At 35.3% G+C, this 15276-nt stretch overlaps 1 protein-coding gene across 1 annotated transcript; it reads left to right on the top strand.

The window, feature by feature from the left end:
• Window positions 1–13212: 13212 nt before the first annotated feature.
• On the top strand, window positions 13213–14362 carry LOC106396600 (glycine-rich protein DOT1-like). The gene has a single exon (XM_013837037.3). It carries the CDS (start codon window positions 13272–13274, stop codon window positions 14148–14150), a length of 879 nt encoding a protein of 292 aa, XP_013692491.1. The 5' UTR covers window positions 13213–13271; the 3' UTR covers window positions 14151–14362.
• Window positions 14363–15276: the final 914 nt, after the last annotated feature.

Raw genomic sequence — 15276 nt, 5'->3', positions numbered from 1 at the left:
TATGGATCAGTCTCACCCATTATCTAGTACATGGGCGTGAGATCACTTGTTTTGGACACTGATCCATTCAGTCCAAAGGTGGACGATAAAGAAGTCCAATTAGTCTTGAGATGGACGATGCAGATGTCTTGTTTTAGACATTGATCTGATTGGTCCATAAGAAGGACGATGAAGAAGCCTTTGATTTTGGTTTATTTTATACTAACTAGCCCAAAGAGGGGTTATTTGGTTTTGTTGATTTGTTTTCAGACAGGTTATGTTTTACACATGGTGGTACACGCATATCACAGCAACATCATCCAAGATTTCGTGTGTGTGTATTTGAGGTCGATGACTCAGTATGTTCGATTAGGTTGTGGCATGACCGATAGTAAAGAAGAACCAACTATCATCTTCGAGGACGAAGCATATTCTGCCCAAGATCTTCATCACCCACGGATTGCAGAAAATTGGAGAGGTCCAAGGGACCTTCAGTAATGTCCAAATCAGGGGGAGTAATGTGTGTTGTACTCTTTTTCTTTCACCATGGTTTTGTCCCAATTGGGTTTTCCTGGTAAGGTTTTAATGAGGCAACATTAAAGCACATTACAAGCTCTAAATGGTTATGGCATCCAGTGCAGAGTGTTATGAACCAGATTGTGGATGGCTCATAACCAAGAGATTATGATTTGTAATTTTTTTATTTATCTATGACGGTGTAATCTTCTATATAAAGAATTTCTATGTCATGAATAAATATAAAATTTTCTATTACTTTTATAACATGTTAGACTTGTATGATACCGTTGGATTAAGTGGATCTGCGATGTAGAATAAGATTAATGGAATTTTAAATTACATTGTTTTAGAAGGAAAAAAACTCTGGAAACCAGACCCGCATGATATATTGCTGATATTAACTAAATATTATGCAAAATTTTAGAGAAAAAAATCATTGTCTCAAAAACGTTTTTTTTTTTACCATTGGGTTCGGTCCTTTATTTTATGTTTGTTTGTAAATGTATAAGCTCGTGAACTTTATATAAGTGTGCGTTTCTATATTTTTCAGGACAATCATAAGGCTAAACCCATTTGTCAAAAGCTTAGGATAATATTAAAAGATGGCACTCACGAAACAAAGTGAAATGGTTGGGTCCACTTTCATATGAACAAAACTAAACACTTTTTTTATTGCGGCCAACCCTTTCACATTTGAATGGATATTTCGGTATAATTCAGGTTAGATTTGTTTGATTAATTCAGTTTTTACTTTGATTTGAATTGGTTCAATTCATATATAGATTTGGTTCGGTAAATTTAATTTCAAATACATTGAATGACTCATATTTTACATGTGCTAATTTAATATTAGTAAAAATAATGAAGGAATCTGGTTGGTAAATTAATGTTTATGTTGTGAAACAAGAGAATAGAATTTGTATGCTTCTATATTATTCATAAACATAAAGAGTCATTTATATATATGGAATTACACCGTCATAAAATAATGGAAAGACTAAAGAAATGAAATACAAATATGGAAATAGTACAAATCATAATCTAATAATGAAAAGACAAGATGCCGATTTTCTCTCTCTCTCTCTCTCTTCACGGCCGAGTCTCTCTCTCTCTCTCTAGCATTGGGCCGGTTATGAACCGAGCCGGTTATGAACCGGACCGGTTATGGACATCCACAATACGATTTATAACACTCCCCTTAGATGCCATAACCATAGAGAGATTGTAATACGCTTTAGATGTTGCCTCATTAAAACCTTACCAGGAAAACCCAGTGGGAAAAAACCATGGTGAAGGAAAAAAAGTACAACACGTATTACTCCATCTGTTCTGAATAACTCGCGGCTGGCCTCATGAACAGCCAAGATCTCCGAATGGTTTGAAGATGTGGCCGCGATCGTCTGCTTCATGGAACGCCATGATATGGCCGTTCCACCATGTGTGAAAACATAGCCTGTCTGTGATCGAGCATTGTGTGTATCCGAAAAATAACCTTCATCAGCAAAATCAACTAAACCTTATTTGTTTTGGTTAGTATAAAATAAATCCAAGTCTTTTGTTCCTTGCAGGTAACGAAGAATATGTTTAATCCCGTCCCAGTGCCTTTGGGTTGGACAAGAGCTAAATCTAGACAATAAATTCACGGCAAAACATATATCTGGTCGTGTGTGACTAGCCATATACATCAAAGCTCCTATGGCACTGAGATATGACACTTCGGGACCAAGGACATCTTCATCGTCCATCTTAGGACGGAATGGATCAGTGTCCAGGCCGAGATACCTCACGGCCATGGGGCTAGATAAGGGGTGAGATTCGGCCATGTTGAATCTCTTGAGTAATTTTTCTGTATATGCCATTTGATGCACAAGGATTCCATCTCTTATGTACTCAAGCTGTAATCCCAAACAAAACTTTGTTTTTCCAAGATCTTTCATCTCGAATTCTTTCTTAAGATATTCAACTGTTTGGGAGATTTCTCCAGAGGTTCCTAAGATATTTAAATCATCAACATACACTGCTATGATCACAAATCCTTGGCTGAATTTCTTCATAAAGATACAAGGGCTGATCGGATCATTCTTATATCCCTCTTTCACTAAGTACTCACTTAGTCTATTGTACCACATTCGGCCTGATTGTTTCAATCCATAAAGTGACTTATTCAACTTTATACAGTGTTGTTCTCGAGTACTCGATTTGTTTTTCAACTCTATACCCTCTGGTACTTTCATATAAATCTCATTATCCAGTAGCCCATATAAGTATGCAGTTACAACATCTATTAACCGCAAGTCTAATTTTTTTTTTCTCTTATAGCCAGACTTATCAAGAATCTAAAAGTAGTAGCATCCACCACAAGGGAGTATGTCTCCTCATAATCTATTTCTGGTCTCTGTGAGAATCCTTGTGCAATAAGCCGTGCTTTATATCTAACGACATTACCATGTTCGTTTCTCTTTCTCACAAAGACCCACTTATGGCCGACTGGTTTAACATCATAAGGTGTCCGGACTATTGGTCCAAAGACATCTCTCTTCTTTAAAGAGTTTAACTCCACGTTTATAGCTTCTTTCCATTTAATCCAATATGATCGTTGAGTGCACTCATAAATAGACGTGGGTTCATGATCCTCATTATCATCCATGATTTCAAGTGCTACATTGCATGCAAATATATCATCAATGTCGACATTCTTTATGTTCCATTGTATCCCAGACAAGACATAATTTATTGAGATCTCATTATTATCAGGACCTTCAGTACCTTGAATCTTGGCGTTTCAAGAATAAATAATAGATACATCAGGGCCGGCCGCATCTAAGCATTCATGATCGGCCACGATCGCTATTAGGGTTTTGGATCGGCCACGACTAAGTCCCGGGATTTAGGAACAGCCGCGGTCGTGTCTAGGGTTTTAACAACCTCGGTTTCATTATCTGCACCTTTCTTAGTTTTTCGAGGGTTCTTATCTTTGGAACCTATTGGTCTACCACGTTTCAAACGTTGTCTGACTCTGTAGCAACTTAATTGTGTCCCTCTTGAACATCAATTCTTATTGGTGCATTAGCAGCTAGTATATGTGACTTAGTCACCCTTTTCGGGCCAGCAAAGAAATCTTGCAATTGATTAGCTAGCTTTTGTAAATGTATAATCTTTTGGACTTCTAAATCACACTCTTTGAGTCCGAGGATCTTGCCAAGATAAGGATGTTTGATTCCATGTAATTTCTTTTACCAGTTTACTGCTATCTCCCCCTAATGTTGGATGTTCGGATTCATCAAAGTGACAATCCGCATACCTGGCCTTAAATAAATCACCCGTAGTTTGCTCGAGGTATTTTATAATCGTGGGAGAATCATATCCAACATATATCCCCATCCTCCTTTGAGGTCTCATCTTTGTTCTCTGTGGTGGTGCAATTGGCACATAGACGGCACATCCAAATGTCTTAAGATGGGATATATCTGGCTCATGACCCGTAAGAAATTGTGATGGGGAATATTTATGTTCATTAGACGGTCTGATACGAATCAGTTCGGCCGCGTGCAAGACCGCGTGTCCCCAAGCTGTGGTCGGAAGCTTAGACCTCATAAGCAATAGTGTAGCAATCAGCTGAATTCGTTTTATGAATGATTCAGCCAAGCCGTTTTGTGTATGTACATGTGCCACGGAGTGTTCCACACTTACCCCCATTGACATACAGTAATCATTAAACGCTTGGAACGTGAACTCACCAGCATTATCAAGACGTATAGTCTTTAAAAGGATGGTCATTTGTATTCAAAAACCGGTCGTGCCAGAGAGTAAAAGTCTCAGTGGCCACTTTATTAAATGCGGCATTGGCCTCCATCATACTGACCTTGGCGTAATAAAGGCCAATAGAGAGCGTAGGTATAGACTCTAGGACTTTCTTATGTCCTTGGCCAATTTCTATGATCTGAAGGAACTCTTTGTTTCCTTTGCCCTTAGTCTCAATATTAAAACCATTCATTCGAATGTATTTAAAGCTCAATAGTCTTCTCTTAGAGCTAGGTGAATACAATGCATTAGACCTCTAGATGCGTACCCTTAGGCAACATGATGTTAGCTTGGCCGTAGCCCTCTATGAGACTGGCTATACCCGGAATGATACTTTAGAGACTTCATATAAAAACTTTCATTCATTAATAAAATAAGTTCAAAGCAATCAAAACATGGAAAACACTAAACATAGATGTCGAATTCAATTTCATTCTTTTAAACAATCTGAAGTTTCATAATCCATAAGATCGTCTCGTTCATGATTGAAATCATCTTCACCATCTTGATAATTAATATGAGCTTCAGGATTCTTCCCTTTCAAACTCTCTTGGTAGAGGTCAACGAGATGTTTGGGAGTCCTACATGTCTTAGCCCAATGATTATACATACCACATTTATGGCACACAGATTTGGTCGAGTTTTGTGGCTTAAATGATGTACCACGGCCTCCATAAGAGTTTCCTTGGCCACGGCCATATGAGTTGCCTTGGCCTCGACCAAACGAGTTTTGGCCTCGACCACCACGTCCATGCCATTTTCCACGACCATGGCCGTGTTGGCTATCACTCTGGACATGGTTCGACTCTTTCTTATCCTCTACGGCCGCATGTGCCTCAGGTAATGAGTTTGTTCCAGGAGGTCTCAATTCACTGTTTCTCATCAACAGTTCATTGTTCTGCTCAGCGAGCAAGAGACAAGAGATCAGATTAGCATAAGTTGTGAAGCTCTTCTCATGGTACTGTTGTTTTAACAACACATTACTTGTATGGAAGGTGGAAGAGGTTTTCTCAAGCATATCCTTATCCGTTATATCCTCACCACACAGTTTCAATTTAGAAACTATCTTAAACAGGGCCGAGTTATACTCGTCCATGGACTTGAAGTCCTGGATTCTGAGATTCCTCCAATTATACGTAGCTTTTGGTAATAACACCGTTCTCTGGTGATCATATCTCGTTTTCAACTCTGTCCAAAGGTCTAGAGGATTCTCAATAGTCAAATACTGATCTTTGAGACTCTCAATAAGATGATGGCGTATAATTAATATAACTCCATATCTATCTTTCTCACTTACATTCACCGAGTCCCTTGGATTTTAGGATGATCTTAGCATCAAGTGCCCATTACAAGTAATTATCTCCAGAGAGATTTAGGGCAGCAAAATCCAAGTTGTTGATTTTCGACATCTGAAATCGTATGTTTCATAATTTAGATTTAAAAGTGTTCAAGCGAATGCAATCAATATGCTCAAGCAATCCGGATTCTAGGTATGATGCAAATAGGTCATTCGTATATGATGCATACATGTTCAATCTTAGCATTCAGATTCTATATGCAATCAGTTCGTACTATTATGCATGCATGATGCAAACAAGCCGCACGGCTACAATCTTAGCAAACGGTTTCAATGCAATCAATACAATGGTCATTCGTTTTCAATCTTAGCAAATGGTTTTCTAAGAGTTCAATGTGTAATTACAATCAAACAGTCGAGCAATGCATCAATTAGGGTTCATTCGAGAATGTATGAAAACTATCAATACTAGTCGGATCATTATCAAGACGAGAATGCATAAATCATTTAACCTAGCTAGCGATTTCTATTTCAGTTCAAGCATTCGGTTTTAATCAATCAAACAAGATAGTATTCGATTCTAATTTCAAGACATTAGGGTTTCGATCAAACAATCAATACGACTTCAATTTGAAAATCATTCAATCGGTTTTATCAATTCAAACAACCAAATTCAAGAATGAGATTATCAATCCTAGCAATCGATTTCTATGTGATCAAATTCAATACGGTTTTAATTAATCAAGGCTAGCATACTATATCCAAACATACAATCATTCAAACAATCAATTTCGATCTCAAAGATTAATTAGGGTTTGGATAAAATCGATTATGCATTAGCTTTAGGGTTTTAATCGATTTCATGCATAGCATGCATTATGCATGTATGCGGCTAAAGGTATTAGGAAAACGATTTTGATCATTAGATCAATTGGGGTTTAGGGAATCGAACTAATGATTATGAGCTTCGATTTACTCATTGGGGTTTTGATCTATTACCCTAAGGTTTCGATTAGGGTTTAAGGATTACCTTAACCTCAAGTAGGGTTGAATGGACCACCAAAGAGATGAGGATCGCGAGCTGAACATTGAGATTGATACGCGAACGAGCTGAGGTCGTCTAGAGCTGGAACGTATCGCGAGCTGTCCTTGCTGGTATCGGGAACGCAAGCTGAAGCTGAGATCGTCTGATCACGAACGGAAACAAGCTGTTATCGCGAGCGGTATCGAGTCGTCTATAGCGAGCTGGCTGAGATCGTGTCTCGGGATCGAGCTGAGACGGTCTGAGGTCGTGAGCTGGGATCGTGTCACGAACGGGAACATGATGAGTATTAGGTTTAGGGTTCGTGATCGGGAGTTCTCAACGGTTAGGGTTTATCGTCGAGGGGATTATGGATTCGCCGGCTAGGGTTTGTTTAGCTTAGGGTTTAGAGTAATCGTGCTGATAACTTGTTGTGAAACAAGAGAATCTGGATGTTACTATATTATTCATAAACATAAGGAGCCATTTATATATAGGGAATTACACCGTCATAGAATAATGGAAAGACTAAAGAAAGGAAATACAAATATGGAAAGAGTACAAATCATAATCTATAATAAGGAAAAGACAAGATGCCGATTCTCTCTCTCTAGCATTGGGCCGGTTATGAACCGAGCCGGTTATGGACATCCACAATATGATTTGTAACAGTTTAATATTAAGTGGTACATCAAAATCTTCGTTCTTTTAAAGTTCATAACCAATAAACCAAAGCTAAATTTACAACATTGATTAAGGGTGTGAGTGGTTCAAATGCAGCGATTGCGGTTGCGGGAGTTTGCGGATGCGAGTGATTGCGGTTACTAGCAGTTTTAAGAGATTTGTGCGACTGGTACTGTGGTTAGAAATTGGTGCGTTTGCGGGATACTTATAACTGGTTAACTGCCAAATGCAACAGCGGTTAAATAATTAATTAACAATATTTACATTTTAAATAACTATAAAAATATCAAAAATCATAATATTATATTAAATATAAAAATTATATTTAGAAAATTATAGTTTTAAATTCTTTTAAATTAAAGAAAATATTTTTATTTTAAAATTTTATAATATTAGTTAAAATATAATAGATATATTTTATTATTTTTATAATTCCAATGTAAAATTTTTATTGAATATTTTCATTTTTGTATTTATACTGTTTAAAAAAAAATTATCCTCCTACAACCGCAAACACTATCTGAAACTAATTTTTGAATTTAAGAGATTTAGAACGATTTGAATGATTGTTCCGAAATACCAACAACCGCTATTAATCGTAAAAACTGTGTTTACGGGTGGTAGCAGAAAAACCAATCAAACCCTAAAAATAGAGAGTGCGGAGTCCAATAAGCAATAACTAAGCAAAACGCAAAACACTATTAACTATGAATTATTATATTGTTGTTGCTATATAAGACTACTAACTAGGAATTTGAATGTTGAATTTACTAAGGAGTGCTGTATATGATGATATATGCGGCTAATCTACTTTTTCAGTACAATCCGACTCGATTCGTACCGTTCTAGTAGTGCATGTAGTGCAAAATATAGAAAAATTTAGAGTTCAACAATATTTTTCAGTTCATAACTAACTATTCTAATATCTTCTATCAAATACCAATATGTTGAGGATTAGATTTATTGACCTCAATTACTGCATGTAGCATGTAGTGCAAATATAGAAAAATTTAACTAATAGATGAAACAAATTAAAAATCAAAAGACTAATATCAATTAAACAGGACTAGTTTATTATATAATTGTGAGTAAGGTTATTGTGATGAAACCTATAAATTTATTGTTTTAAAAAAAAAATTCTTAACAGATAGAATTACATGTGATTGTAAAGTGTTTTCACTAGCGTTGCTAAATTGCTGGATGCACACTTCGTTGGCATTGCCAACCCACTAATGATAATTGCACATGGCCTTTTATTTCTAACAAAAATTATTTTTGTAAAGTTTCTGAATAAAGAAAAACGTATAGATATTCATTTACAACTTTTTATATAATGTATTTTATTTACTGAATTTTAGTCATTGTTAAAAAAAGCTTACCAACTGTTATTATATAGTGGATACTGGATAGTAGTATATGCAGTTGATATAATTAACGTTGATAAAAGATAAACAACTAAAGTGATTAATTGTTCAATTTAAGAAACTCTACAGAGCTGAATCTTTTTAAATTCGTTGAGAGAGTGTCGATTGGCCTGCGGAAGATAAGCACCTAGAAAAGGATTTCTCTGGGTTTGATCAGACATGCTCTTACAAAGTCAGCAGAGAAATGAAAACACAAGGTAACACTAGAATTTTTATTCTTTAGTAGCCAGGGAAGAACTTTGCCTCTTTATTAGAAATGAAATCACAAGGTATCACTAATCTAAATAGGTTAATGACGTTTATATTTATCGCGTTAAACTATACTTTTTTTTTGTCAACCGTTAGAATCTAATATATTAAAACATAATTACAAATAGTACTTAGCTCTAACTTTTTCTAAAAAAATTACCATCTCACGTCACTGCTCTAACTTTTTCTAAAAAATTACCATCTCACGTCACTGCATAAAATACGGCCGTTTGAAATATATTCCATTAATAAACGATTTAATGCTATTGCCTTTTAATACCGTCACTTTACAAAATTAGTTAACCACCGAAATAATAGTGTAAACCGGATATAGATGACTCATAACTATTCATCTTTCGGTTTAGTATCGTCTAAAAAGTCAAATCATATCTATCCAAAATTCAATTAAATACTTTTATATGCCAATTGTGTACGTGTTTCAAAACCATTTTTTTTAGGTTTAGTGATGTTTAGATGTCAACAGAATCAAATTCAACCTTTAGAAAATTCTGTTGACTACTTTTATACCAACTTCGTAAAACGTCCATTATATAACTAAACCGATTACATGTTTTGGTTTCTATTTTTGTTACAGTCGTTTGTTTCTCGGTTTTTCTTCATAGTATTTACAACCATTTTTGACAATAACTCTTTTTTTTTTGTTTTATATCCAAAACATATTGAAAATGCTAAAATTGATTATAAAAAGATATTTTCTGTCCACCAAATCTAAAATAATAAATTCATCTATACTATTAAAGCAGGATCCTATTGTCATAATTACCTTAGGGGCATGTTTCCTTCACTAACATTGCATGTTTCATTAAGGGCAATTAAGTAATATTAATAACAAATCTATATTGGGTCATTATTTTTGGATCTAGCCCAAATCAAATCTCTCTTGGGCCATTTGGGCCTATTAAAAAATCAGATTCAATTCTCACCTTTATTTTTCCTTTGGACCATTGAGTCCAAGTTCAAATAATTTTTTTTCAACTATTCTTAATTATTATTTTTTTCTTTTCTTAATATAATTTAAGCATTCATAAAAATAATTGAATTTTTTTATTGAAAAGTATAAATTTTTATTAAAAGTATATAATTTTTTAATTAAAATATTAACCCCATAATAAAATTAACTTGTCAGAGTTATACCAACTTAATTCATTAAAAAAATAAAGTTTAATTTTTTTAACATAAATAGTCATTTAAAATGAAATACGATAAATAAAGATAAAATTTTTAAGTCTTTTATAAAATAAAACACAAATATATGAAAATGTGACATTTACTAAATATTTGTCAATTGAAAAAAAAAACAAAAATAAACCCGCGCTTTGAAATCGCGGGTCAAAATCTAGTACCGCAATTAAATTACATGTATCATTTAAAAAACATTTCCTATTTTAAAGCAATCATCGTAACTAAAAGGATAGTTTCATATTCTGTTATCAAATCTTGCAAATCACGTATGTTCGTTGCCCCTGAAAGTGAATGTAATGTTATCTCAATCCAATTCCGATTAATTAACACACATTCTTTCAAAATCCCGTTTGACTTACCTAAATAATGAATATACTCTTTTTATTCTTTTAGCAATAATAGAATGTATATTAAATTAATCACTAAACATATATTCTGTTTTATATGCATTCAAATCACAATTGGATATAGTTTAAAAGATAACATTTCATCTAATACCTATCTATTTATTATGGGAAATTGCAATAAATACCATATTTATAGTATTATTTTTATGTTTCCACTAACTATTTTTACCTTCACTTTTAATGAACGGTAAAAGACATTTATATCCCTAAGGTTAACTAATCAATATTTAAGGTTTAGAGTTGATGGGTTGAGTTTTTGAAATTTTAAATTTAAGATTCTAATAAATATATAAATAAATACTAAAAATATAAAAAAATTAAAAAATAGTTTCAAACATAACTTTTGATTTTCAAAAAGAAATTTAAAAAAAAATCAAATTTGAAAAAGTATAATTCGGAAACATAAAAAAAAAAAATTATTTATTTAAATAATTATTTATTATATATATATAGAACAAGGGTATAAGAGTCTTTTGTCACTTAATGAAAAATGTATTTTTGAAAATATCCCTTTAGTAGTGGTAAAAATGAATAATGGTACCATAAAAATGGTAAACATGAAATTCTCTCATTTATTATTAAGAACCAAAAAGTATATTTGACATAAATAATGAGTTATTATAATAAAGAAATAATATATAAACAAAACAAATAAATAATAATTCAACAATTAATAGATTAGATATCTTATTTCATTTGGAAACTATTATATACATATAAACAACTAAAACAAATGATAATTTAAAACAAATAATAAAATTGATGCATATAAACTATAAAATTATATTAAACATCTATTAAATATTGCGAAGGTGTAAATATACATTAAAAAAAATTAAAACAATATAAAAGTTAAAAAACATCCGCGTGGACGCGCGGATCAAGATCTAGTTTTAATTAAAATGAAGAGTTTTAGTCCAAAGAAGGCCCATTACAAATAAGACGGAAAGCCCTAAAGGAAAGCGAAGAGAGCAGCGAAAATCTTGATGTCCTGAGAAACACCGTAGATTTTTTTGTCTTTTGTTGATGACTCTGATGAGTGTTTGGTTGTCGGAGTTGATCTTGATCCTGGTTATATCAAGAGAGATTGCCGATTGGAGGGCCTCACGGATCGCTAAAGCTTCCGCCATCAAGGCTGAGCTTACATGATCGCGTTAAACTATACAAGAGCTAATATATTTGTATTGTTATTACGGTATGAACGGACGAATAGAAACGGAAAGAGTAAGCATATATATACATGCTACAATAACGTTGTGTTGGCTACCCTCTATGCTACAAATTAAACGATATTAGTTATTATTGAAGGCCAACAACAAATGATTCATAATATAATGGTGAAGAGAGCAGAAGAATATAATATAACTACGTAACTCAACCATATATAACCTAACTTTGCTCAAAACACTAGGCTCTGAAAGAAAACAGAAGCTGGAACCTAACTAGCGAGATCTCGTGAGCAACTAAGGTGTGATATGCAACCTTTTATTGCCTTGCCAAACATTAGAGGAGCCACTAATAAACACAAGTTGCTAGGAATTGATTTTAAATTTTCAAAGTTAGTATAGACATAGGAGTGAGTCAGATATCCATAAAGAACAATATGATAATATGTAGAAATTAGGTCTGATTCACTATACTTGATTATATAAATGTCATTATGCAATGTGGGAGACACCAAAAATACACACAAGCGGCACTATATACTTAGTGATAAGTGAATCTGAAATTATTAGTGTTCGTTATATGATAAAACCAGTAGCGGCCTCGAGGGGAAGCCAAGGAAGCTCAGGCTTCCGGCGTTTATTTGGTTTAGTAATTTAGCGGCCACTTATTTATAAGAACCTATAATTAGCCTAGTGGTTAATGATCATCAAAGTTGTGAGATAGGTTTTTGGTTCGATTCCCCGCACATGCACTTTTTAAATTGCTTTCGGTCTTAAAATATATAGGGCCGGTACTGGATAAAACCCTTAGGTAACGAATGAATGTGGATAAGAGTACCGGTAGATTCGGGTTTATTACGGACTTCCAACTTAAAACCAATTGGTGATTAGTAGATTGACCCTCAACCTTTATATATCACTTAATGTTCCTTAGAATTCCCGATGTGGGATATAATATCCCTAATAAGTACATATCAGTCTATCGCACATAAACCATTGATGATCGATAAAATATGTTATTATGGCTTATTATCTGATGCGCTATGCCACTAATACTCTAGATGTAGAATTGGAGTGCTTTCTAAACTGATGGAGTTTGTAAATGAACGATCAATCAAATAAAAATCACGAAAATGTATACTGTGAGTGAGTGATAAACTTTTTTTTTTTGGTATGAAACGTCTTAAAACAAACATTTCACTCTTATGTTTTACAGTGTAGATTTTACTCCATTTATATCTTAAATATTGGTGGTGTACATTGTACCATATGATTAATTATACACTACAAAGCCGGCATATAAAAAAATAATGATTTATAATGACACTAAAGCAACAAAAAAAATCATAGATACACTGGATGGAATTGATAGGTGAGGTTTGGGGCCCAACAACTGAACTTTAGGACATCTTATCCTATGTGCAACTAACGCGGTTGGGTCTGGTGAAATGCCTATAAATACGGATACATTCTGAAGCAAACTCATCACACAACAAAATCGGAAGAAGAAAGAGTGAAAACATGGCTAATCACAAAAATCTTTTCTTCCTATGTCTCTTAATAGGTTTAGGGTTGTGTTCTGCAAGACGAGCACTTCTCTCCTCCTATGAACCCGAGGATGAAGTCGTTGGCTATGGCGAGAAAAGTAGTTTGCATGTTGGTTATGGTATTGGAGTTGATGCTGGTGTTGGTGTTGGTGGTGGCGGCGGAGAAGGAGGTGGTGCTGGTTACGGTGGAGCTGAAGGCATTGGTGGAGGCGGAGGCGGTGGACATGGTGGTGGTGCTGGTGGAGGTGGTGGTGGTGGTCCTGGAGGAGGATCTGGTTATGGAAGTGGAAGCGGTGAAGGTGGTGGAGCTGGATACGGAGGCGGAGGAGCTGGTGGACATGGTGGAGGTGGAGGAAGCGGAAGTGGTGGTGGAGGAGGAGCTGGCGGTGCGCATGGTGGTGGATACGGTGGTGGAGAAGGTGCTGGTGCTGGAGGAGGATATGGAGGTGGCGGTGCAGGTGGACATGGAGGTGGTGGAGGCGGTGGAAATGGAGGAGGTGGAGGAGGTGGCGGTGCACATGGTGGTGGATACGGTGGGGGAGAAGGCGCTGGTGCTGGAGGGGGATATGGAGGTGGCGGTGCAGTTGGACATGGAGGGGGTGGAGGCGGGGGAAAAGGAGGGGGTGGAGGAGGAGGAGGTTCTGGCGCCGGTGGAGCTCACGGTGGTGGTTATGGTGCCGGAGGTGGAGCTGGAGAGGGATACGGTGGTGGTGGTGGAGAAGGAGGACATGGTGGTGGTGGAGGCGGTGGTGGTGGAGCTGGAGGTGGCGGAGGAGGAGGTGGAGGTTATGCAGCTGCTGGATCTGGACACGGTGGCGGTGCTGGTAGTGGAGAAGGCGGTGGTGGCTATTAACACTGTGAAATTATCTATGTGGAGCCTAAGGGCCATTGAGTGAAGTGTCATATAACTCGCAAGAAACATATTTACAACATATATGTGGTAATAAGTACGCAAGTCCTCCTGTATAATAAGCCCTAAAAATGGCTATTGTTGAAGTTTCTAATTGTACCAATGTTGTATGCTGCTTCGTGTGTATCAAGTTTATATAAACGAAAATGAAGATATCATAAGTGTTCCTACTTTCATTTAACTAATATATATGAAGATATCAACGAGACGTACGTGCATGGTGAGGGTTTACTATGAGTTGTGTATTTGTCATGTTCCTATTTCCATTTTACCAATATATATGAAGATATTAATCAGATGTACATGGTGAGGATTTACTATTGTGTTAATGTGTTTCTCCTGTGAGAAAGGTAGGGCTATTGACGGAAGAAATTGGTTTGTCAAACATAAAATCTAGTTAGTAGAAGAAAATTAGTGGATTAGATATATGCAAACTGGATATAATGGAAAGTTTGGGTTTGAGAAGCTTAAAGGAGATTTACACGGTAAGCTGTTTAAAGCTTATGGGAATTTTCTCTCCCAGTTCACCTATGTGAATGAGATATGGCTGCGAAAATATTAGATTCGTGAAGGAATTATTATCTGGTCGAGAAGGGAAACAAAGTAAATAAATTCATGGATGCAGTAAAGATGAGATCATTAACTAAATCTTTTCATAAGACATTCAAAGCGGAAATAACACATCATTCTGGCATGAATTGTGGTCTAATTTGAGGAGACTCTGATATGATGGGGGAAAAATGTCATATATATATGAGAATTCCAGAGAATGTCATGGTAGATGAATGAATTCAAAGACTTGGAAGACGAGGATATTTTATAGATGCGCTGAATAGTTTGGAAGATGTCATGAAGAACCATAAACTACAACTTGAGCGCTATATATAGAGAAGTAAGTCATGAAGAACCAAGAAAGATAGAATCAGATTCGTCGAGTGCATGTTCATCTTATCATCTACCATGGACAAAGAGTATTTGGTTCCCAAATGGAATCAAATGGAATGACAAAAAAATACTATTTTCTCATGTTGGTTGTTTTCACAACTGAATTTTTTATATATCTTGATTT

Source organism: Brassica napus, chromosome C4 (genome assembly GCF_020379485.1).
Source record: "Brassica napus cultivar Da-Ae chromosome C4, Da-Ae, whole genome shotgun sequence".
Taxonomy (NCBI): domain Eukaryota; kingdom Viridiplantae; phylum Streptophyta; class Magnoliopsida; order Brassicales; family Brassicaceae; genus Brassica; species Brassica napus.
The sequence above is the reverse complement of the archived record's forward strand: the minus strand, read 5'-3'. Positions and strand labels throughout refer to the sequence as shown.